This window comes from Neolamprologus brichardi, chromosome 6 (genome assembly GCF_056152115.1).
Source record: "Neolamprologus brichardi isolate AB-2024 chromosome 6, ASM5615211v1, whole genome shotgun sequence".
Lineage (NCBI taxonomy): Eukaryota > Metazoa > Chordata > Actinopteri > Cichliformes > Cichlidae > Neolamprologus > Neolamprologus brichardi.
Window position 1 is genome coordinate 14,491,851 of NC_142109.1, and position 23,328 is coordinate 14,515,178.

The 23,328-nt window shown below is 38.5% G+C and overlaps 2 protein-coding genes and 1 pseudogene across 3 annotated transcripts; all 3 read left to right on the forward strand.

The window, feature by feature from the left end:
- pla2g12a (phospholipase A2, group XIIA) lies at positions 1-6,220 on the forward strand. The gene is made up of 4 exons (XM_006787087.3): positions 1-710; positions 2,447-2,523; positions 3,255-3,420; positions 5,268-6,220. The coding sequence occupies exons 1-4, from the start codon at positions 491-493 to the stop codon at positions 5,384-5,386; spliced, it is 582 nt and encodes a 193-aa protein (XP_006787150.1). The 5' UTR covers positions 1-490; the 3' UTR covers positions 5,387-6,220.
- Positions 6,221-10,693: 4,473 nt separating this feature from the next.
- Positions 10,694-14,774, forward strand: LOC102792551 (caspase-6-like). The gene is made up of 6 exons (XM_087841728.1): positions 10,694-11,462; positions 11,558-11,701; positions 12,563-12,639; positions 12,815-12,990; positions 13,417-13,564; positions 14,001-14,774. Exons 1-6 carry the CDS (start codon positions 11,404-11,406, stop codon positions 14,234-14,236), a joined length of 840 nt encoding a protein of 279 aa, XP_087697854.1. The 5' UTR covers positions 10,694-11,403; the 3' UTR covers positions 14,237-14,774.
- A 2,307-nt stretch (positions 14,775-17,081) lies between these two features.
- On the forward strand, positions 17,082-21,385 carry LOC102792847 (caspase-6-like; annotated as a pseudogene). The gene is made up of 7 exons (XR_015719158.1): positions 17,082-17,112; positions 18,896-18,950; positions 19,066-19,197; positions 19,550-19,626; positions 19,781-19,921; positions 20,847-20,976; positions 21,150-21,385. The product of XR_015719158.1 is annotated as a caspase-6-like (transcript).
- The last annotated feature ends 1,943 nt before the right edge of the window (positions 21,386-23,328 follow it).

Below are 23,328 nucleotides of genomic sequence, written 5' to 3' on the forward strand. Positions count from 1 at the left end.
AATTATTTGAATATATATGTGCTTTGGAGTTTGTACTGCTTTGTCTCTAGGGGCCACCGTATATATTTATATATAAACATATATAAATAAAACCACGTTGTTCTTTTTTTACATTAGTAATTCCTTTTCTGCATAATTTTATATTGTTGTTAATAATAAATTAATTAAAGCAACAAAACAACCTGAAGATTCGGATCTTTTTAGTGAGTCGAACCGAAAGAGCCGGTTCTCTAAAAAGAGCCGGAAATCTCATCACTAATATAGACAGCGCACTTTTTCTTTATTGTAACGTCACCATAATTTGTTTACCAGAGGTCACGTGACACCACCAAACCCGGAAACGACGTCATAGCTCATGCCACCTATGTGTTTTCGGAATGAAAACAAGCTAGTGTGACAGTTAAAATGCTATCAAGACAACGTATTTAGGAATAAATCAAAACCAATGTGCAAGAAAACGCTGCTTTTTGGCCCTGACGATAAGTAGACCATGAAGTACCCCAGCTACATCTGTGTCTTTCTGTTGGGTTTCTGCTGTTGCGGATATTTTTCACGAGTGTCTGCTAGCAACCACGAGCCGGAGACTCCAGACTGGAGGATGACTCTAAAAACCATTCGCAACGGGATCCACAAGATTGACACGTACTTGAATGCAGCACTGGACTTGTTTGGTGGGGATGACGGACTGTGTCATTACAGATGTACTGATGGTAAGCTAGGTCATTACTCCAGCTTTCAAGCTCTTTCTCCAAGTTAAGAATGGGTTTATTAAAGTAATTATTGGCTCATGACATCTAGAGTGTGTAATTTAGGAATTTCCCTGTTATTAGTCAGGCTTGTAAATTAATTATTTATGCCACAACTTTCTCTTAGATCAGCTTGAAAAGGATTTGCGTTAATTTAATAGTTGGCGCGACCATCTCCAGTCCTATGTAGAAGTCTCAAACAACCCTCATCTCTTCATACTTTCTTATGAAAAGAATGAGAAGTTAATGCAGAAATGAATGAATTGAAACATGTGCAAACATACATGGAAATACAGTATACAACGCAAAAACATAATTTGGTATCACCTGCATTATTCTTGAACACAGCCTGAACTCTCTTAGATAAGTTTTCTTATAATTTCTTTGGGTCGTCTTTGTGAATGTTTGTCCAGGCTTCTTGAAAGACATTCAAAGCTCTTTTCTGGATGTTGGCCTTTCCTTTTGTTCTCTGTCAAGATGATCCCACACTGCTTCAATAATTTTGACATCCGGGATCTGAGGAGGTCAATCCATGACTGATTTTTTTACACTGTGTTTTTCTAACCAGGTATGCTTTACTAAATTGGTACTGCATTGCCAATCAGACTCTTTCCAGATTATAATGCATGGTGGGTCAAAATGTGATGGCACTTTACTGCATATTTCCATCAGTTTCGAAAAGACCCAACACCACTGGCTAAAAAACATCCTCAAAGAGCTTCCACTTTGTTGTACTGATGGTTGTAGACACTCCCTGATGTACCTCTTTCCTGACCACCTCTGTATGTATTGACACCCAAAACATTTAAACTTGGATTTTTCACTCCACGAGACCTGTTCCCACTAATTTTCAGTCCAGGTCTTGTGTACTTTGGCGTACCACAGCCTTTTCTTCCTGTTTCCCTTAATTAAGATTGGCTTCTTGACAGGCATTATTCAGCTGAGACAGTTTTAGATGAGGCTTCAGCAAACAATAGATGGTCAGCTGATGCAAGATGTATCTCTCAGGTCCTGTGCTAGTTATGTCCTTTAAAAATAGCAAAAACTTTTTAGATACTGTACATCAGCTGTAGAGAGGCTTTTTCATGCGTGCCACTACTTCTTCTGTCCTGCACTTGTTGAGTTTCCCCAATTTTTTTTAAGGATTCCCTGAACACCATACTGGTTTTTAGCTAATAGCTCTTTGGGATTCAACTTATGGATGTAAAAATACAATCATATACTTGTCAAGCTGTGTTGTCTTTAGCATTTTCACAGATTCAATTATAGTAATGGGACAGAAGCCTGTTGTACTTTTGCAACAAAGAGACTAAAAATACAGTTTCATATGGTGGTTCTTTGCTAAGTTAAGCTTCTTTTTTTTGCTCTTTTTTTGAGTTAAGACCCTTTTTTTGCGTGACTGGTGAAAATGGCCAGGTCCAAGGCTTGGACTCAAGATGAATGAAAAAGCAGAAAGACCTTTGAAAGACTTTCAGAAAGGCTGGAGAACTATTGCTTGAGACCACTTTAAAAATGACAAGAAAGTCTGGGTTATTGAAATTAAAATATAAAGAAATGAGGGGTGTTTCAAGACATTTGCACAGCACTATCTCTGGCACCGCTAGCCTTTTTTAATTATCTGTAAACATGTAACCTCTGACTGCAAGATAACAGATAGTTGAAGAGTAAGAAATCTAATCAACTTTGCTCCTGTCTCAAAGGGTACAAGCCGGTGCCTCGTCCCGGGTACAAAAATCCACCGCCCAACGGATGTGGTTCCCCCCTGTTTGGAATTCAGGTAGTTCAAAGCGTGTTGCCATGTGCATCCAGCATGCTGAAGGGCATCATTTTGTATATCATTTTATTTGTCTTATTTAAATACATTGAGTTTACACACAGAAATACACACGCAAGTCCATAGTACAAGCTGCAGTTTGTTTAAAATGTAGCTAAACTGCCTAGGTCAGTATTATTGGCAGTGTTAGCTCCAGTATTCACTTCACTTTTTGCACACGTTAAAGTTCTGTACATTTATTCTTAAATGGCTAAAATTGGCATTTTGTTCCCATAATATGCACTTAATAAATGTCATGTAATAATCCTTGAGATAGAAGAAGAACTCGTGTTTCAAATTTAATCGATATGACACAAACACCAGTGTATAAAAGATACCATAATACACGCTGAAATCCAAGGAAGTCTTTGAAAATATTCACAGTAAAATTCAAAGTTCCTGGACAGAGAGTTGACCAGAAATCCAAAGGTTTCTGACCACAGCGGGTCAAACCAGAAACTAACAGAATATTGCTGGAGCGGTCTGTAGATGATGAACAAGGCTGTAGAAACATGTTTAATCAACTTAATTAATACAGTTAATTGAATTAACTTCAGCAACAGAGCACAGAACTGCAGTACTATAACTTACATTTACAGAAGAGTGCATCTCATTCTGGTAGTGTCCTTCTCTAGTCAAGTCCAAAACGTGCGTATAACCAACAGCTGCTGAGTAACTGATATGTGTTCATCCAGTTTGATGTTGGCATCCCGTCCATGACCAAATGTTGTAACCAACATGACCGCTGCTATGACACCTGTGGCCGGGAGAAACACGACTGTGATGAGGAGTTCCAGGTCTGTCTGGAGAAAATCTGCAGGAATGTGCAGAGGACTCTGGGATTGGCCCAAACTGTCCAAGGTAAGAGAGCAGTGGTTTAGGAAGTAATTTTAAGAGGTTGTGCAAAAAGGCAAACAGATTTTGTGGACTAAGTTAGCTTAGGTGCTACGTTTGGAGATCTTTATAGAAATGAATAGAAACTCAAGTAAAAAACAAATATATCATACCATATTATACAGTAGTTTTGCATGTCATACAATACAAATCTGTTACAACTACAACATACATATTTGCTCTCTAAATCACTTGTCTGTGTTATGATTTGATTGGCTTTATCGAACATGCCGCTCTTACAGCCTTGTAGGATTGTAAGAGTGCTACGTTAGTAAAATTGGGAGGTTACTTTAAAGAACCTGTGAATCACCCACAGCTTGTTACACAGGTGATAAAACACATCTTAAACAGGGGGAAGTGCACTGCTTCAATCTGTTTAGATTAGCCAGTTAGCTGCATTACAGTAAAGACATTAATTCCATTTAGCTGCTTTGCACTTTAGGCACACAACTGCATGCTGACTCACTGTCACACCGTGATACTTTATTTAAACAGAGGCATGGTGTTAGTAACTCAGCTTTTACAATCCTAAGTTCCTTTCAAGCCTTTTTCCTGCTTTTTTCACCATTTTATTCCAGGAAGTAATCGAACAGATGCTATAATACTGCACAGGAATGATGAATATTCCGAATGACTTGAAGCAGTCATTTTAGTATTAATAAAGTTTTAGCAATATGCATACTATAACTGTAGCGGAAAGGTGTAAATGGAGAAAAGCCTCTGAGACCCAGCTGTTGTTAATGGTGCAAAAGGCACTGTTCAGTCATCCTTCTATTATTGATAAACTGAAGAAATTAAGAGTTTTGTAAGTGGGGTGATCTAAAAATTGTTTTTGCTGTCTTTTTGTCTATATTTAGGACTAGGGGAAAGTCAGCAATTAATTCTATAATCCTGGCAATTCTCAGCAATTTGGATGCCTACGCTGCTGTCTGTGAATACAAAAGTTATTCATGGAGTTCTACGAGGTTCTGTATTGAGTCTGATTCTGTTTATATTACCAGTATGCATGCTTCCCTGAGGCAGTATTATTAGAAAACAGTTTCAGTGATATGCAGACTCCAGCTTTATTTATAAATGAAGTCAGATAACAACATTCAATGAGTTAAACTCCAGTGACGTATTAAACACCTGGATGTCCTGTAGTGTTTTTCTTATAAATTAAGACAAAACTGAGGTTATTATATTTGGCCCTAAGTTCTATCATATTACATACAACAAAGCACTTCACTCTCAGACTGCAGGCTTACTTGTTTTTCCTAGAGTTTCTAAAAGTTGAATGAGAGGCAGAGCTCCCAGTTTGAATTTGGAACTCAGACACGTTCTCTAGTTTTAAGATTAGATTGAAAGAGTTTCTTTTTGATAAAGTCTGTGGTGAAGCTTGGTCAGGTGACCCTGAACCACCCTTTCAGGATCCCTTGCTGCTAAATTGTTCAGGTTGCTGCAGGATGTAATGTGATACACTGTGAGCACTTCTTCTCTACTCATCTCCTTTTATTTAACCCCACAGGTTTATATGCCACCGCAGCATGTCATTACATTTTTGCCTTCTCTCTTCCTGTTTCTTCCTCTTTTCTTTCCACTCTCCTCTCACCCACAACCCTTCATTGCAGATGGCTGCACCTCACGGTTTCTTTCTGTTAAAAGGACGTTTTTTTTCACTCCCGACCATCATAAAGTGTTTGCTGTACAGTTTTTACCCCACAGTTTAAAGCACTTTGAGGCAGCTGTTACGCTTCGGTGCTATATAAATGAGCTTGAATTGATGTGAGCTGATTTTTCTGTTCATATTATTTCTCGTGTTGTCTGTTTTACAGCATGTGAGTCAGCAGTGACTTTGCTTTTCGATGCAGTTATGCACTTGGGATGTAAGCCTTACCTGGACAGTCAGCGAGCGTCATGTGTGTGCCAGTATGAAGTAAAGACTGAGCTGTGACGCCACCACAGCCACGAGACTGTCGGCTGACCCTTTCAGAAACTCAACGCTAACAGAAGGATGCTAGCAATAAACTTTCTGTCTTTCTTAGATGTTCTCAGGGATAGAGCTACTGGGTTTGCACTAATCTGTGTCTGTTGCCTCCTTTTTTAGATGGAGAGTGGACAATTAATATCTTTCCTATGTCATTGATTATTTATATATATTGTTCAGGGTTTCTGTGGTTTGCCTTTAAACCAGCAGTTTATTTTATATTACTGTGAAGTCTGCATAACTTCCTCAGAAGTTTACATTAAAAAAAGACTGTGACCATGTTCAGTTTGAACACTACTGATTGATCTGTTTTAATTCAATGGGAAAAAACTGTTTTTACCCCTCAGCTGTAAAAGGATAATGAGTTTTGTTTTGTCTTGTTTTGTTGTTAAAATTAATGTACGATGACAATGAGAAATATATTGATGTATGTATAAATGTCGCTTCCAGTACCAAACCATTATTGGTTACTTTATTTAATTATAATAGATGGAGCTGTTTTTTTTTAATTTTTTTATTTGTTTCACCCACCCCCAGAGATCAGTTCACCAATTTCTTTTAAACTTATCACAACCTGAGTAACCTGCTAGAGCCTCGTCTAGATTTCCTGTAATCGCTTAATTTTCAAGATGTCATTAGCAAATAGTGAACTGTAAAAGAAAACAGCACAGCAAATTTCCCTTTTCTGTGACAATAACAAGAACTTGTGATTAAGTTGATGTTTATCTCTACTGTATCTGAAGTGCTGACTGGTGCAGATGTGACTTGTAGAAACATCTTTTAAATTTGCAATAAAAATAGTTGTGCTTTAACTGTTACCTTGTTATCCATCGAGTCTTTGAGTGTCTAAGGCAGGGGTGTCAAACTCAAATACACAGTGGGCCAAAATTCAAAACTGGAACAAGGTCGCGGGCTAACATTAATATTTATTGGAAAAAAAAAAATCTTCCTCCAGATTTAAGAATGAATCTCTTCTTAGGGACTCAAACAAGTTTTGCTGAAAAACTGAATATGGAACAAGCAAAGCTTAATACTAAACAATATATATATTAGCTGTATAATACCAGTAGGCCAGCTCTAATAGTAATTTGGTATGGCTTCGCAGGCCAAATGTAATTAGGCTGCGGGCCAAATTTGGCCCGTGGGCCAGAGTTTGACACCTATGGTTAGTGATGGGCAGATGAAGCTTTATGAAGCACTGAAGCTTTTCATTCAATTGGTTCACCCCAGTGCAAAGCTTCTTGAAGCTTCATTTGCTCTAGTAGGACATCTACTGGACGTAAAAATATTAGTTGGCATGAATTTGAAGAGTGTGGCCTTTTGCACACAGCCTGTAAATGTCAACAACAAAAGGAGTGTGTAAAACATGTATATTGTAGTGATAGCAGTATACTGTGTATATTTATACTGGCAGTATGGAAAATGATTATTTGGAAATGCTTAAAATGGAAATGATCATTTACTGTGAGGTGAGGTGTGGTTGGGGTGTGGACAGTGGTTGTGCTTTTGTAACGTTGAGGTATGGACAGCTACACACTGAGGCTTTGAGCCTCAGTCCTGCCTGTTCACATTTTATTCAGTAAAAACTAAATTTTCACTGCTTTTATGACCTTTTAGTGGGGAGAACATAGCTAGGATTTAATGATTTAACAAATCTTTTAAATCCTTTGTCCTCCACAATGCTAAATGGCTGGGAGTCCTCAATCACCATGCTAACCAGGTCTTCATCTATTTGAGATTGTTCTCCTGAGGAAAGACAACAAAAACAAAGCACAAATATAAATATCACACACGTAACTTATTGCATTGTATAATATTGTTATATCATTTAGTAACATTACTGCATGCTATATTATCCTGGCATTTGATGGCTCACCTGGTCTTGCTCCACAATTGGTGTTCCCCCTATTCTCATGCAAAGCTCTGTAGTGCCTAAGCATGGGTGAGGTGTTGTTGTTATATCCCAGCTCCCTGGCACATAGCAAACAAACACTTCACCTTGTACAAAAGTAAAGACAGCTTAACATAAATTATATTGCACCATCAGTATTATGAAAATACATCTTCTGTAGAAATTTACATACCTTGTTGGGAGGAATAAAATCAAAATGTTCCCACACAGGGGAGGACATCCTCCTCTTCTTAGCTGGCTCCATTTTCTCCTGACTTTCTCTCCTCACTCTCATAAACCTCCAAACTGTCTCCAAACTCTCACTAACTGCAACTCTCCATCAAACACCCACATTTTTGAATGAAGTCTGAGGGGTTTATATCGCTGTCATATCTCGCGGCAAAGTTCGAACCACTTCATGAACCAGTCACGTGGTACAGCCGGGCAGCGAGGCTTCGGACGTCATCATTTTCAGCTCCTCCCGTAAATGAAGCAAGCCTCGATACGCGCATCGCGGAAACGCCCCCTCCATTACTCGACACATGCTTCGAAACCTCGATACAGAACGTCACATCACTACCTATGGTCTAAGGTGACATGTTTTAATCATATCTATATATATGTTGGATAAGGCCAGTGAATTGGCACAGGAGCAGATCCATCTACTGTTTGCAAATCCTCATCAGAAATGGTGTCAGTGGAAGGGTGGCTGTCAAGAAGCCATACTTAATGAAAGGAAACTGAGAACAGACTGGGGTTTGCCAAAACATGAGAACTGGACTAAAAATCTGAGATAACAGGTCTTGGATGCCATGAATTCAAATGTAAAATCTTTTGGTTCATTTTGGTCATCACTATGGATGAGGTCAGTAGAGCAATACAAAAGCAAGCGTCTACATTCATCTGTCAAACACAGTGAGGCTCTGTCATGGTTTTGTGCTGCATTTCAGTGGTGTTGGGAGTCTTGATAAAATTAATAATGCAGAAAAGTACCATTATGTTTTGATCTACCATGTAATACTGGAAAATGTCTTACTGGCATTAGCTATATTTCTCAGCATGACAATGATCCCAAAAAGGGTCCCAGAAGTCCCAGTTCAGTAAAAGCATACCTGCATAGAAAAACACACAGTGGAAGACTATCAATCATGGATTGGCCTCCCCAGAGCCTGGACCTCAATATTATTGAAGCAGTGTAGGATCATCTTGACATAGATTAGAACAAAAAGCAATCAAGATTCAAAGAAGAGCTTTCAATGTCCTTCAAGAAGCCTGGAGAACTATTCCTGAAGAAGGTTTTATAGCAAAGATCAACCCAAATGAGCTTTAATTTACACCATACCTAAAAAATGACAAAAAAAAAAAAACCTCAGTCATCAGACTTGGAGGTTGTCAAGCCGGTGATTGATGAGAGTGTGTTTCATTATTTTATTTCATATAAGCATGCAGAATGTCAAACCACACTCCAAAATGGACCAAAACCTGCATCAGACATCCTACACAGGTGACCCAGCTGAGGTTGATCAAGCCCTGACTTGTGCCCCAGCAGAAACCACCCACAGGTCAGCCCTTTAATCAAAACCCAGCTTCACTCATGGTTTTAATGGCCATCTTCTTTGCCTCTCCTGTAATAAAAAACCTGATACAAAATAGCCAGCCTTTTTGAGCTGAGCTGACAGAGGGCCCTTTCCGTCTCTTCTCAATGGGCTCTTGGTACTTTGCATGTTTTGTCTCAATTGCTTCTTCCACATCATCTTCCCAGGGCACTGCAAGTTCTGGCATAGTTAGCTGTTTTGTCTCTTCAGAGTAGATGATGATCTTGTGTAAACCTTAGCCCTTTGTTCAGATTGATATGTAACTGTCAGTCTTAGGCCACAGAGAGAAGACTTAGATCCTCAGTTTTGATTTTGGGTAGGGTTTCTTTCCAGCTTTCATAAAGGGATCTTCTTTATGGTGATGGTAAATGCTTTAAATGCCAGACTGGGTGCTCAAATATATTTAATCTGGTTTTCTGGTCAAACTAAAACATAACAAGAAAAAAATCAATTAGATGTAGCATGATTTTTATACATGGGAAATAAACAGTTTAAATAAAGGTACAAAAAAAAAACTTGCTCGCAGTAGTGAAATTTTATTTAAGCAGAATAACCATGAGTTGATTAAAAAAATTCAATTTAAAAATTTTCAGTTTAATCAATTTTTCATTAACTAAAAATGTTAAACACTGTAACCTAAAATCATATATATCTTGATTAAGAGGATTTTACTTTTTCAGTTATTCCAACAAAAAACGTTTTCCTTTGGGCACATTTGGAAACACATCTTTATAATTTTATTAAAAACTACATTAGGAGAAGTGAAGAAGGGGAGACTTCCTAGAAACTCCTGAGAATATTGTCGTCATATTGGTTCCTGATAAGATTGTCAAGTTTTCACCTCATCACATTAAACAATCTCACACAGTATTAGCCTGACACACACTGACAAAGCGTTCCTGTTTGACTTTCCACTTTTGATATCAATATTTAAAGTTAGGTAAGAAAACAGCGCTTCCTTGTGGTCACTCGGTAGCACTACAGCTTAAACGAACACCTGCTGCAAACTGCTCCCTTTAACCGAGAAGGGTCTGGCTGCAGCCAGGTGCTCTTGTGGGCTTTAACCACCAAGAACAACATCGGAAAGAAACGCATGTTGTGTCAGGTGATCACGTGACAGGATGAGGCAAGGCAGTAATGACCCAACCTCTTTAGGCCAAACAGCTAAAGCAAAGATTGAAGAAATATTTGCTTTTGAGAAACTGGGTACAACTGGGTACAACATGTATATACTGCAGTGCAAATTTGGCTGTCAGAGCAGGCCGTACGCACCAAACTTTATAATGTCAACTGAAGTTTGTCATTACAGGCTGTTCAAAGGTCACACTGACTGTGGCTCTGAGCAGGCAGTTGAGTTGCAGCCTCTGTGTCGGTATCTGCTGCTGGCAGTAGAGACACCTCCCCTGCCCTGTAGGAGCACAGAACAGTGCTGCAATCCAATGAGATTCCGGTGGGCGGGGCTACAGCCTGGTTCTTCATTCATAATTTAATCTGGCAAATATGTTTTTCTCGCTGTGTCAGTCGGAAGAAAGGTCTAACAGGACAGAAGACTATTGTACAGGTAACAGATAAAGATTTTTGTTTTAAATTGAGAATAGACGCGTGACATCTACAGGCGCTGTCACACCTTTGCTACAAGTCTTAAATTTGATCAGGTCAGTCACCTTTTGAATCAGGTGCCTCATGTTGTATCATTTACAAAGTGAAAACTTTTGTTTCTTTATGACCTTCCCAGGAAGTGTTCCTACACAGACGACCACAAACTAACAATATGACAGGTGAGCATTTCAATGCAACAAGCTTCTTTTGAAATAGGGAAGAGAGAATATTCCTACAAAGAAAAAGTGAAACAAACTGTAAAACAAAGCCAACAGGGTGACATTAATTATCCACGTAACTTTCCTTTTGATTTGACTGTCATGCAAATAATAATTATAGTAAATATCATTCAAAGTGACTTGATGTCTTGAGGAAACTGACCTGCATAAATCTATAAAAGTGCTTCATATGCGTGAATGGATATCCAACAGTTTTCCCCTAATAACCTGGGCTGGATTTAAAAATAAATAAAATAAAATAAAAAAAATCATAGCTGCATGAAGGTTATTGAGGTTGGATTTTGCTGTGTCACAGAGGATATACAGTTTATAGAGAGACAGCAGCATTCATGTCAAGACACCTTATTTAGGCAGTATAATACATTTCTGCCTCTATGCCAGACACACCCATTCTGCAGAATGGGTGTGGAGAATAGAGCTGTTCTACATGGCTTCTGGTCTTTCAACAGTCTTTCTCCACCTTTCTCCGCCTGTAACCCAGCTATTGACAACTATCAGGACTCTGAGTGTATGGAAAAATGGCTGCTTGACCCCAGCACTAGCAGCACTTATAGCTCTATGGTTTAACAAAAAAGAATATTGCAGTATTTAAATAAGCTGTAAAGCAAGATTTGCATTATTACACTGCATTATTGTAATTTTTGCACTGGTTATTTACGAATGCGCTTTTTGATAATGTGCACAGAGAACCAAAGACAGAATGAGGCCACCATTGGAAGGTAAACACTATTAGCTGAAAAATCTTACTTTATTCTGGTACCAGACACTGAGAATATTGCCTGCATTTACTGCAAATTGTTTACTCTAAAATCAGCTCCTCGGATGGTGCAGAGGAGTACCAGATGGGCAACAAACGACGAGGTCTTGCACTCATTTTTAACCAGGAAGAGTTCTTCTGGCGCCTGGAACTGTCAGAGAGGAGTGGAACCAAAGTTGATCGTGACAACTTGGAGAAAAGGTACAACCTCCTAGCTATCTGCTGAAGAATGAGGAAACCTGTTTTTGGCACAGCTTCATGCTCAAGAGCATGCCAGCATGTGTTTAGAGTTGTTGATCATTTCTGTGGTAAAACTGAATATTTTTCTTCTTTACTAGTATCGGCCCAGGGCTGCAATCTTTTACCTCTGTGCCCCAGCGAGTGCCAAAGACAATATGTCATATGCTATATTTTTATTTTTAAGTTCACGGAGAACTTGGTGATTGTTTCTCTCCTGAATAGTGATGACCCTGATCACAATCCCCACTATAGACTGTGATCGTGGCCTTGTAGAGGTTGATTTCACAGTGGTCCAAGTTGTTCAATTCAATTCAATTCAATTAAATTTTATTTATATAGCGCCAAATCACAACAAAAGTCGCCTCAAGGCACTTCATAGATACAGAGAAAAACCCAACAATCATATGACCCCCTATGAGCAAGCACTTTGGCAACAGTGGGAAGGAAAAACTCCCTTTTAACAGGAAGAAACCTCCGGCAGAACCAGGCTCAGGGAGGGGCGGCCATCTGCTGCGACCGGTTGGGGTGAGAGAAGGAAGACAGGATAAAAGACACTGCATCAACAACTGAAGAGATGGTTGTGGATTTTAGAAAGAATCCTATGACCGTCTCTCCTGTGGTGGTAATAGATGATGCTTTGGAGTGTCTGCACCAGCAGAAGTGCCGTTGCAGTATAATTTATAGGACTCTGAAAAAGGTCCAATCAATCCTGATCCGAGCAGATCCTTGTCTAAGGAATTTATATTGCTAATAAAGAACAATAAAAATATTTTTGACCCTTGATCTGCTAAACTAATCAACTCATTTTCACTTTCTGTTCAGACTGAAGGATCTAAACTTTGAAGTGAAGTGTCACAATAACCTCAAGCTGGAGGCAGTCCTAGATGAAATCGCAAAAGGTATCCACATAATCATTTGTTTCTCTCAAATGGCTAGCATGCATCGAGATGGACAAAGAAAATCATCACCATAGTTTGAGTTCTTACATAATTCAATTTGTTGCTTTGCTGCAAAAATATCTTTGTCAAATCCAACTTTCACTGCAAGTTTAACAAGTATTTGTTGTCCCACCAGCTGCGGAGGCAGATCACTCAGATGCTGATTGCTTTTTGCTCGCCTTCCTGAGTCACGGAGAGGATAACCACGTTTATTGCCACGATGGAAAAATCAGTATCCAGGAGATCACGTCCATGTTCAAAGGGGACAAGTGCCCGGACCTTGTTGGAAAGCCAAAGATCTTCATAATACAGGTACAAAACACAAAAACCCATACGAGTCCATCAGATTAACCTGATGTAGCCATTTTTTAAAGATTCAACAGGTTTGCAGTCATTCCAACTCATAACGTAGTCATGAGTCTCAGTCTGGATGTTTTGTTGTGTTGCCTTCTTTGTGATGAGAGTTGGGTAAACAAAACTGTCTCATATGTGCCAGAAATGAGTTCCACCACTGCTGTGTCATCTGCAAACCTGACTTTGTGGCTGAGCACTTATAAGAGAGTAGAGTGTGCAGCAGGGGCCTTAAAACACATCCCTGAGGAGAGCCAGTGTTGAAGATGATGGGGAAGGAGGTGTAGGAGGAAGTGAAGTCTGTCAGTCTGTCTTCTGTTTGTCAGAAAGTCCAACAACCAGTTAATTTAATTCAACTGGAAACCAATGTTCATCTCCCATCTCCAGGCATGTCGTGGAAAAGAGTTTGATGTGTCAGTTGCAGTGACCGAAGCTTCTACGATGGAGTCTGAAGAAAAGGTGTTCATGGATGCCAGCACCATACAGACCCTCCCTGCTGGGGCTGATTTCATCATGTGCTATTCTGTGGCTCAGGGTGAGTCTTCTGGCATTTGACTAAACCTTTTTATTTTTATTTTGACTGAGAGGAAATATCAAAGACACAAAGCAGAGTGTTTTTTTCCCATAAGGTAGAAATGTGATGTTAGTATTATTTTAAAGGCTTCTGACAAATCTTCCCTGCTTTGGTAATGCTCTGAGTGTGTCACCGTCACTACAGTGTCACAAACTATCCAACTCTTGCTATACACTGTTTGTTTATATGTGCTTGTAAGCTCATTTATTAGTGAGCAAAAACTGAACAAATGCTTCAATAGAATTTTATTTCTTAAGTGAAACCATAAGAGTCAGCTTTAATAAATCCTGGTATAAAATATTTAATATTTCATAGTCCTCAGAAAATCTGTCCTCTTTACTTTTACCTCAACATCCATGTTCATTTTTGCCGTTTTGCTGTTGTCATTATTCGTTAGGCTACTACTCCTTCCGGAAGAGGGAAAACGGTTCATGGTATATCCAGGATCTCTGTCAGCTGCTTCAAAAGTATGGTGATAGCCTTGAATTCACAGAGTTACTCACGCGGGTCAACAGAAAAGTGTCACTGAGGAATATTCCAACACCATGTCAACCAAGATTTATCGGGAAGAAGCAAATGCCTTGTTTCGCTTCAATGCTCACCAAGAAACTTTACTTCCGACCAAAAAAGTAACAATGACACACCTCAGTCTCAAAATGATCAGGTTTATATTTGTTTTTCAACTATGTTGTTCTGTGTCCCTATTATTTTTAAGCTTTAGTGCTTGAATTGCTTTAAAATTGCATGCTGATTATGTAAAACTACTGTACTGAAATGACTCTAGAAGCAACAGAATGATGCTTTATTGCAGTTTACAGTGGAACCTTCCACCGAAAAGTCAGGGAGTCTTGGCGGTTGAGTCAGTTTTGACTTTGTCTTTGAGCCAATTATTTTTCAGGCGGGAGGCAGGTGACGAGACAGCTTAGCAATCAGGAAACAAAATCAGGATTTTTGTACACATTAGTTTCATCCTTACATATCTCACTGTAAGCCTCAGGGATCCAATAACATTAACAAACTGTCTAAACATTACATAATCACAGTGTTTCCTGAAGCTTACTACTTAAAAAAAGGGAATTTCTGTTCTGTAATGTGTATTTGCATTTACACACTGACAGTGTATTTTTTTTTTTGCATTACTTTAATGATTTTATGGATTTTACTTACTGCTTTGCCCTCAATAAAATTTCTAACTTTATTAGTTTTCTTGCATTAAGTGTGTGTGTGTGTGTGTGTGTGTGTGTGTGTGTGTGTGTGTGTGGATTCTCTTATTTGTCCTGAAATGGTTTAGAAGTAGGTTAAATCAAAATAAAACTGATTTACAGCAAAGAAGTAAGTTTTATTACTTTTCACAGCACCTTGCAAGATAAAATCACAAGGTGCTCCACATCAAATACAAACAACAAAACAGGAAGGAGACATTACTACAAAATACATCAAAATGCCACCAAAGTGTCAGTTCAAAATATGAGTGTCTTCCACGTCGAAACCACTGAGGTGACTTGGGAAACAGTCCGTGCTTGTCATACTCAGTATGAGATAAATGCCAGTAGCCAGTATGTTATGTGTTTTACTTCCTTCTTTTCCCAGTGTTTGCACTGAGTAAGAAGTCAACAGGCTCGTTCTGTCTGTCATTAGATTGAGATTATAATAATCGGACAATCTAACTTGTGATTTAATCTTTAGCAAAGTCACAAATCTATACAACTTGAATCATCCACGAAGACACTTTTCATGTCTTTATTGTGATTTAAACACTGAGTAAGAATTCATGATCGACAGTAAAAAGTGTCGAAGTGTCCTCTTGACTTTTCCGAAGGTTAGTTTTTCAGGGGAGACTAACAACCTGCCATCCTGAATGCTGCTGTGAAACAGAACTAAATGATTACAGCAAAATGCTATGTTTACCGACAGTTACACAATGGAAAAGAAGAAAAAAACAACCTCAGGATTTTGCATACCTGACTCAAATTTTTTTTCCATTAACAGGAAGTAATGAAAAAGTAACACTGATGCTATGCAGGATCATGTTCCACTTTTTTTTTTTTAAGTTTGCTTGTAGGCTTCTTTGCTTAGAAAGAAATGGACAGTCTCTTATTTTAATGGCAGTTTCAGTTCAATGGGGAGAGACAGAATATCAACCAAATGTCATTTGCCTATCGTTGAGTGATGTAAATATTCTGCTTCCCATAGATGGGTTGTGTACTGTCACACGACTGCCAGTCAACAAAACACAGCAGAGCATGCAGGAGGGGGCGGAGCCAAGCGTGCCTGCGTGAGAGGTGGGGTGTTTGCACAGACCTGTTTTCAAATGAACGGGAGCAATAAACTGAATTTAGAGGAGAGAATCACAGTAACAGTCTTTGTCCTAGTATCAATCTCATACCAACCAGTGTTGGTATTGATGCTATTAATATTTACATTGGTCCACCCACAGTGTTTCAGATTGTCTAGGCGATCCTTGTTGGGATGCAAGCACGTCTCCTCTCTGAGATGTTTACAATCCATGACATGAACATGCATAACAAAATAAACTTGATCAAACTAATATTTAAAACCATAATTTTTTCTGATCAATAAGCAGAAGTTTGATTTCTCCCATGATGAAGAACAGCAGTTAGGCTTTGCTGGTAGAGGATGATCGCAGGCACTGAGAGAGCAGTTTATTAAATCAACATAATCATTCTTATGTGATTCGTGTTAAATTTAATCTGTGTCATTACACTTTAACGGTGTTTTCAACCTGATCTAGTTATTCAGGTCTAAGGTTGCTGATGCACTGATAAAAGGTGATCTTTAACTGTAGCAAAAAAGTCTTTCTTATCTACATTACTTCCTTCGCCTCAGCATCATAAATAAATAAATAGCCTACATCACCCACCTCCTTGTCTGGTTTACACTCCAAATAATTTCTTGAAAGCTCCTTTAGGACACACAAAGGCTGGTCTAGAGTTCAGCTATATTTGTTATCAACGATATCTTGTGCTTTCTGTATGTCAGCTGGTTGATCTACATATCTTTGGACTGCAATCACCATTCTTCTCTCGAGCAGCTGAAACTGTGAACACTTCTCCATTATTGTAGTTCACAGTCAGTAGCCTATGTTGATCAAACATAGGAAGAAAATAAATAAAAAATATTTCAGTAGTAGGAAATTGTAAGCACTGAGCTACTAAAACTGCTTAACTGATTTTGCTCAGTATAAACTTATACTTTCACAATCATCTCTGTAGCAAAATTATCACCAAACACAGACATCTGTAGTAAAGTGATACCACTGCAACCTTTCATCATCTGCATACATGAATGAATGACCGTGGGTGGAGATTTCTGACAACTCAGATCCTTGACGGAAGGCAATACTTCAGATTCAACAAGACAGCTGGGGGCAGGGCTACAAAATGCCTCTTTAGGATGATTTCACCAGATAAATGTGTTTTTCTCTCTGCGTCAGTCGAAGGCAAGGTGACCTGCGGCCATGTCTAACAGGGACGAAGACGAATGTGGAGGTAACAAATTACAATTTTTGTCTTTATTTTAAAAAAAGACACCTGACCTGTTTAAGTGCTGTCACACCTTTAATATAATTTTTTTTTAATTTCCTTAAGCCAATCACGATGTTACTACAACAGGTACCAGGTTCTCTGTGACCTTCCCATTAAGTTTTGCTACAGACAGTAGAAACTGAGAATAAGGCAGGTGAGTATTTCAGACTGTGATTTATATAAACTGAAAACTTATTTTGAAATATGGAAGAGAGAATACTTGTTCATACCGAAGCACAAGTGAAACAAAGTGCAAAGTTACAAAATTTAAAAAAGTAATATTTTATTATGGCAAAATCAACATTGAATTCAAATTAAATAGGGTGACATTGATCTAATTACCTGTGCTGGATTTTTAAGGTGGATCTCAACAAATGTTGATGTCCACAGTATTCTGTCCACCATCCTGTCATTTTGTACTAAAATATGTATGAGTGTGGAGTAAATATGAAACACACAGTTCAAAGTAGAGCCTATGACCATGATAATGTGCTGTCAGGGGCTGGGCCTGTGACCCAACATGTTGAGTTCATTTTGTATTTTTGATTTCTTATATCATACTGAAAATATGTTAAGTCTTGTGTTTGTATTATCATTTAGGATTTAGTTGAATGTTATTCTAGTTTAAGTTTTCATGTCCCCTTGTGTGAGTCTGTTCTTGTCCTCTGTGTCAGTATGACTTGTATTTCGTGTCTGTGTTTCATGTTGTCAAGCCTGTGTTATCATGTCTCCGTCTCTCCGTGTTTCCTGATTTTTTTTTTTATTCTTGTGTTTCTTTGTTCAGTGTGTTTAGTTTTACTCTTTCCCTGTGATGTTGTTATGTTCATTTGTGTCAGCTGTTTCCCCAGTTGTGTATTTAGTCTCTGTGTTTCATTCAGTCAATGTCATCTGTGTTCCTTCCTTTCACTTCACATCAGGTTAGACGTTTTTCATGTGTTTGCTCAGGTCATGTTCACGTTCTTGGTTTTTCATCATAGTTATTTGCATGTTCCTGCTCAGGATCATGTTCCTGTCAGTAGTTATCATAGTTTAATGATAGTAATCACAGTTTAGTTTGCCCAGTTTAGATTTTAGTTTAGTTTTTGCCCCTGTTCGCTTTTTGCCTTATTCTGTGTATTTATGTCATCAGCCACAATAAAAGGCTCGCTTTTTGTTTACAGCTCAGTTCCATCTCCTTCGGTGTCTGCATTTGGGTTCGTTTCCTTAAACACACGGGCTGCTCAGCCATGGCAGGAACTTTAGAAACAGAAACAAAAACTAAACCAAATGAAATTCCTTCTGTCAAATACACCCATGCCACCCTTAGTCTACCCTATACAGTATATTATCTGTAGAGTAAAGCTGTCCCTCTCTGTCTCTATTCTTTTAGCAGCCTTTGCCATCTTTCACCATGCATCACCCAGCTGTTAACAGCTGTCAGGACTCTGAATGGATGGAACAATAACTGCATGACCATATTTGACGACAGAAGTAGAATAATTTTTGTGCATTTTTGGCCATTTTTTTTGTTAATACTGTAATGAGAACTGTCACACCAAGCTCAATTATTTTAATGTGTGTGTGTGTGTTTGTGTGAAGGTGGTTGGTGATACACAAATATGTCCATACCGTCCTATGTTCTTTTCAATACAATGGTTATCATTGGTAATCATAATCATCAATATTTAGATAAGTTGTAAAGCAGGACTTGGCTCTATATTATTATTACTATGTAATTGTTGCGCTGGTTATTTATGAATATGAATTTGTTTTTCAATAGTATGCAAAGAGAAACAAACAGAGAACACCTCCTTTATCAGAAGGTAAATTCTTACTTCCAACTTTTTTGGCTATTAGCTGGAAATGATCGCTTTAATCTGGTACCAAGCACTCAGACACACTGCATTCATTACTCTTTTTTTTTTTTTTTTAAATCAGCTCCTTGGATCCTGCAGAGGAGTACAAAATGTGTAACAAACGATCAGGTCTTGCTCTCATTTTTAATCAGGAGAAGTTCTTCGGGCGCCTGGGCTTGAATGACAGAGTTGATCGTTACAACTTGAAGGAAAGGTACAATTTCCAGCTATCTGCTGAAGAAAGGGAAACACTGTATTTGACGCAGCTTTGTGCTAAAGAACATGCCAGCACTTGTTTAGCAGCTGTAGCTCCTTTCTGTGGTAAAACTGTGTGAGAATTTCCACAGATTTTTCCTGATAATGAAATGTTATTTTCTCTCCTCAAGCCTCTTGGTGCTGATTTCACCTTTGTGCTACAGTTAGTGCCAAAACCAATATTTGATGTGCTATATTTTCACAAATTCCCACTGTAGAGAATAATGTTGGTCCTGTAGTGAAGAGGTGATTCTAAATAGACTGATGGATGATCTGTTAAACTAATCAACTCATTTTCACTTTCTGTTCAGACTGAAGGATCTAAACTTTGAAGTGAGGTGTTATGATAACTACAAGCAGGTGGATGTCCTAGATGAAATCGCTAAAGGTACCCACACAATCACTTGTAACTCTCAAATGGAATGCATCCAGGATGTACATGAAGTTTGATTTCTCCCATAACTCTTTGCTCTGCTGCAAAGATATATGTGTCAAATCCAACAATTCGCCGCAAGTTTAACAAGTACTTGTTGTCCCACCAGTTGCGGAGGCAGATCACTCAGATGCTGATTGCTTTTTGCTTGCCTTCTTGAGTCACGGAGAGGTATCCAGGACATGATGTCCATGTTCAAAGGAGACAACTGCGGGGACATGTTGGAAAGCCAAAGATCTTTTTAATACAGGTGCAAAATACACAACCCAGTCAAGTCCATCAGATTATGTAAACCTGCTGTTATTGTCATCCCAAAAAATGATGATGGATGAGAATCACTAAGTAATGAGGTACTGGTGAAACAGCACTGCAAAAACAAGCAAAACTCAGTAACACAATGAAAAAAATACAATTTAAAGAGCAGTGAGTGTAAGAATGCAAGAAAGTGAAATGTGAGTACAAATATGAACATTAATGAACATAAGATAGAAACCATAATGTGTAATGTGGTGTGTGGGTACACACGTGAAAAGTCTCTGATGTGTGGCAGAATTTATACATCTGAACTGATCTTGATGTCTTCAGTTGATAAGAGAGAGGCTGCTGCTGAGTTTCTGCACACACTCGTAGAAACTTCCCATCAGCAGCAGAGCAGGTTCCACGACTCACAGGTGTGAGGATACTCTCCACTGAACTGGACTGTGGAGAGCATCAGTAGTTACAAGTGGGGCTTCTTTATTAGCCTGCTGAAGTTGGTGTTCATGTGAGGCCGTTGTTGATGTTTATACCCAGGTACTTGAAGCTGGAGATCACCAAGGGGCAAGAGAGCTCTCAGCAGCTTTTTTTAAAAGTTCATGAATGCCACTTTCATTTTCTTAACATTAATGGAGAGGCACTAATCCCCCAGATGTTCTTCCTGCAACCTGTACTTTGTCTCATAGTTGCTGGAAATTGGTTCCACCAAAAACTTGACAACGTGGGTGCTTGGGAATGTGGCTGAGCAGTTACAAGGGAGTAGAGAGTACAGCAGGAGGCTCAAAACACATCCCCGAGGGGAGCCTGTGTTGAGGATAATGGGGGAGGATGTAACGGAGGAAGTGAGGTCGTCAGTCTGTCTTATGTTTATTATCAAGTCCAGCACCCAGTTAATGCCAATGTCCATCTTTAATCTCCAGGCATGTCGTGGAAAACTGTTTGATGAAGGTGTTACAGTGACCCCTGCTGATGCGGTGTTTGCAGATGCCAGTGCCATACGCACCCTCCCCGCCGGGGCTGATTTTATAATATGCTCTTCTGTAGCTGAAGGTGAGTCTTCTGGGATTAGACTGAACCTTCAGCTTAGAGGAGAAGTAAAAAAATCGCTGGACAGATTTTTTTAACCATATGAGTGACCCTTTATGAATCCTGTGTAAAGTATTTGATATTTCATAACCACACTAGACCACCTGCCATGTTTTGCTGTTTTTGTCATTTGATAGGTTACTACTCCTTCCGGGAGACTAAGAAAGGCTCCTGGTACATTCAGGCTCTGTGTGAGATGCTCCGAAAATATGACAACTCCCTTGAATTCACAGAATTACTCACACTAGTCAACAGAAAAGTGTCGATGAGGAACGTTCCAAAATCCTGTGACACACAGCTTGTTGGGAAAAAGCAAATGCCTTGTTTTGCTTCAATGCTCACTAAGAAACTTTACTTCTGACCAAAAAAGTAACACTGTCTCACCTCAGTCTTTAAATCAGCTGATTTATATTTTTTAACTAAAACCAACATCTCACCACAGAAAACAAAAGATCTTTTATAACGCTAATTAGAATCCTCAATATTTCTAGTGACAGAGTTCTTATAAAATCATGGGAACATCCTCTAGACTATGAACTATCTATGTATTATAGAGGTACATCTGTGCTATTTTACTTAATGGTTACAACTATAGCTGTCTCCTGAGTAACTAAGTAGACACTTAAAGTACTGATTTTATACAGTTGTATATAATTCAGGTTTGGGCTGCTTTTTACCCCACTTGATTGCTTTGCTGTTAGTTACACAGTTTGGTGATATCAGCTGTTGAAATGTTTCGCTACTTGAATTTAACAGAACTAAATGAAATGTAAAACCCAGTAGCAAAGTCTTTTTCCAGAAATGATGTTCTAAATACTGAAACGGTTTAATTTTGGAACTGTTTTCTCTTTAACTGTTTGTAGAAGCAAGAATGTATAGACATGTGGCAGGATGGTGAGATGTTCAAGTTAAAGGTGTCCCAGCCAGCTGAGCTGTAGTGAAACTAACCGCATCTTTGTCTTGGTTGTCCAATTTAATTCCATAGAATTTAAATAGTTTTAAAATGTAATTCTTCATATTACTATTTAGGCATCACAAACTGGCATTTAGTTCCATTATGTCAAAGAGGAGGCACACATTTCTACAGATGGTGTCTGAGAAACTGATCAACTAGCATCAAAACAATGGCGATAAATGCCACAAGAGGAAAATGACATTCATTTGATTTGGGGGTGAACTGTTCCTTTAACTTTCTTAATCAAGCTGTTTGTTTTGTATGAAGGAAACAAGTTTGTCAAAATAGGCAATATTAAAACTTCTGTCATTTTTTAAATACTGTAAAGCTGTTGTTTTTGTCTATACGTACTTGAGTTACATTAAAGCAGAATACAGAATGATTATGGACCACAGTCTTTGCTGGCTACTTTGTAAAATTACTCAAATTACTCTAGCAGCACAGAATGATGCCTTACTGCACAGAAATGCATTCACGTGGCCTTATTTTATATCAGGTTCAAAACACATAGTCAGCAGTCTTGCACAGAAAAGTTTTCACCGGAAAGTCAGGGAGTCTGGTTTGCTTGGTGTCAACAGCCAGTTGTTTCCCAACTTATCATGAGAGGCAGATGACGTGATAGCTTAGCAATCAGAAAATTGGATTCTGTACTCATCAGTTTCATTCTTACTTTTCTCACTCTAAGCCTCAGGGTGCCAGTAACACTTACAACCTGTCCAAGCACTTCCTAATCAGAGTGTTTCCTCAAGCTTACTACTTGAGGAATGGAATTAATGACCTGTCAGCAGTTTATGGTACATGTACTCATGTGTATTTGCACCTCAGTGATCACACTAGTGTGAAAAGTAAGAGGCTGTGTTTTTTTAAAGTTCTACTCTAGTCAAAAACACTTGTAGTCATGACCCGTATGAAGAAAAAGGAAATACACCAAATTACACACAGACTTTGGTTATACTTTGTGAACCAATGTAGTTATGGCTTTGCCATCGTTAATTTTGTTTTAAATAAAAATCTCCATTGTTTTTGTGACAGAAAGTGTGTGCGCATCCTTTATTTGTCCAGAATCGGTTTGAAAACAAATTTATTCAAAATACAACCAATTCAAACAGACTTGGGGAAACATTCATTTCATGCCATTAGTAATGCCTGTACTTGTCATAGTGTAGTAATTTGCCCATTGTTCCTCTTCCTTTTTTCCCCAGTGTTCGAGCTGAGTTTATATTTTTTTAAATTAATGTTTTAATTAATTGTAATTAGTAATATTAAAGGTGTTACTGAAACTTACATCAAAGTAAATGATGCAATCTTCATATTATTACTGTACGAATAAAGATATAGAACGTTGCTGTAGTCTAAAGATA

Excerpts from the sequence above, each read along its gene's own strand:
- LOC102792551 (XM_087841728.1), top strand. The coding sequence starts at position 11,404 with ATGCGCTTTTTGATAATGTGCACAGAGAACCAAAGACAGAATGAGGCC. Across the intron at positions 11,702-12,562 it reads CGTGACAACTTGGAGAAAAG|ACTGAAGGATCTAAACTTTG; the intron begins GTACAACCTCCT and ends CTTTCTGTTCAG. Across the intron at positions 12,991-13,416 it reads CAAAGATCTTCATAATACAG|GCATGTCGTGGAAAAGAGTT; the intron begins GTACAAAACACA and ends TCCCATCTCCAG.
- pla2g12a (XM_006787087.3), top strand. The coding sequence starts at position 491 with ATGAAGTACCCCAGCTACATCTGTGTCTTTCTGTTGGGTTTCTGCTGT. Across the intron at positions 711-2,446 it reads TCATTACAGATGTACTGATG|GGTACAAGCCGGTGCCTCGT; the intron begins GTAAGCTAGGTC and ends CCTGTCTCAAAG. Across the intron at positions 2,524-3,254 it reads CCCCCCTGTTTGGAATTCAG|TTTGATGTTGGCATCCCGTC; the intron begins GTAGTTCAAAGC and ends GTGTTCATCCAG.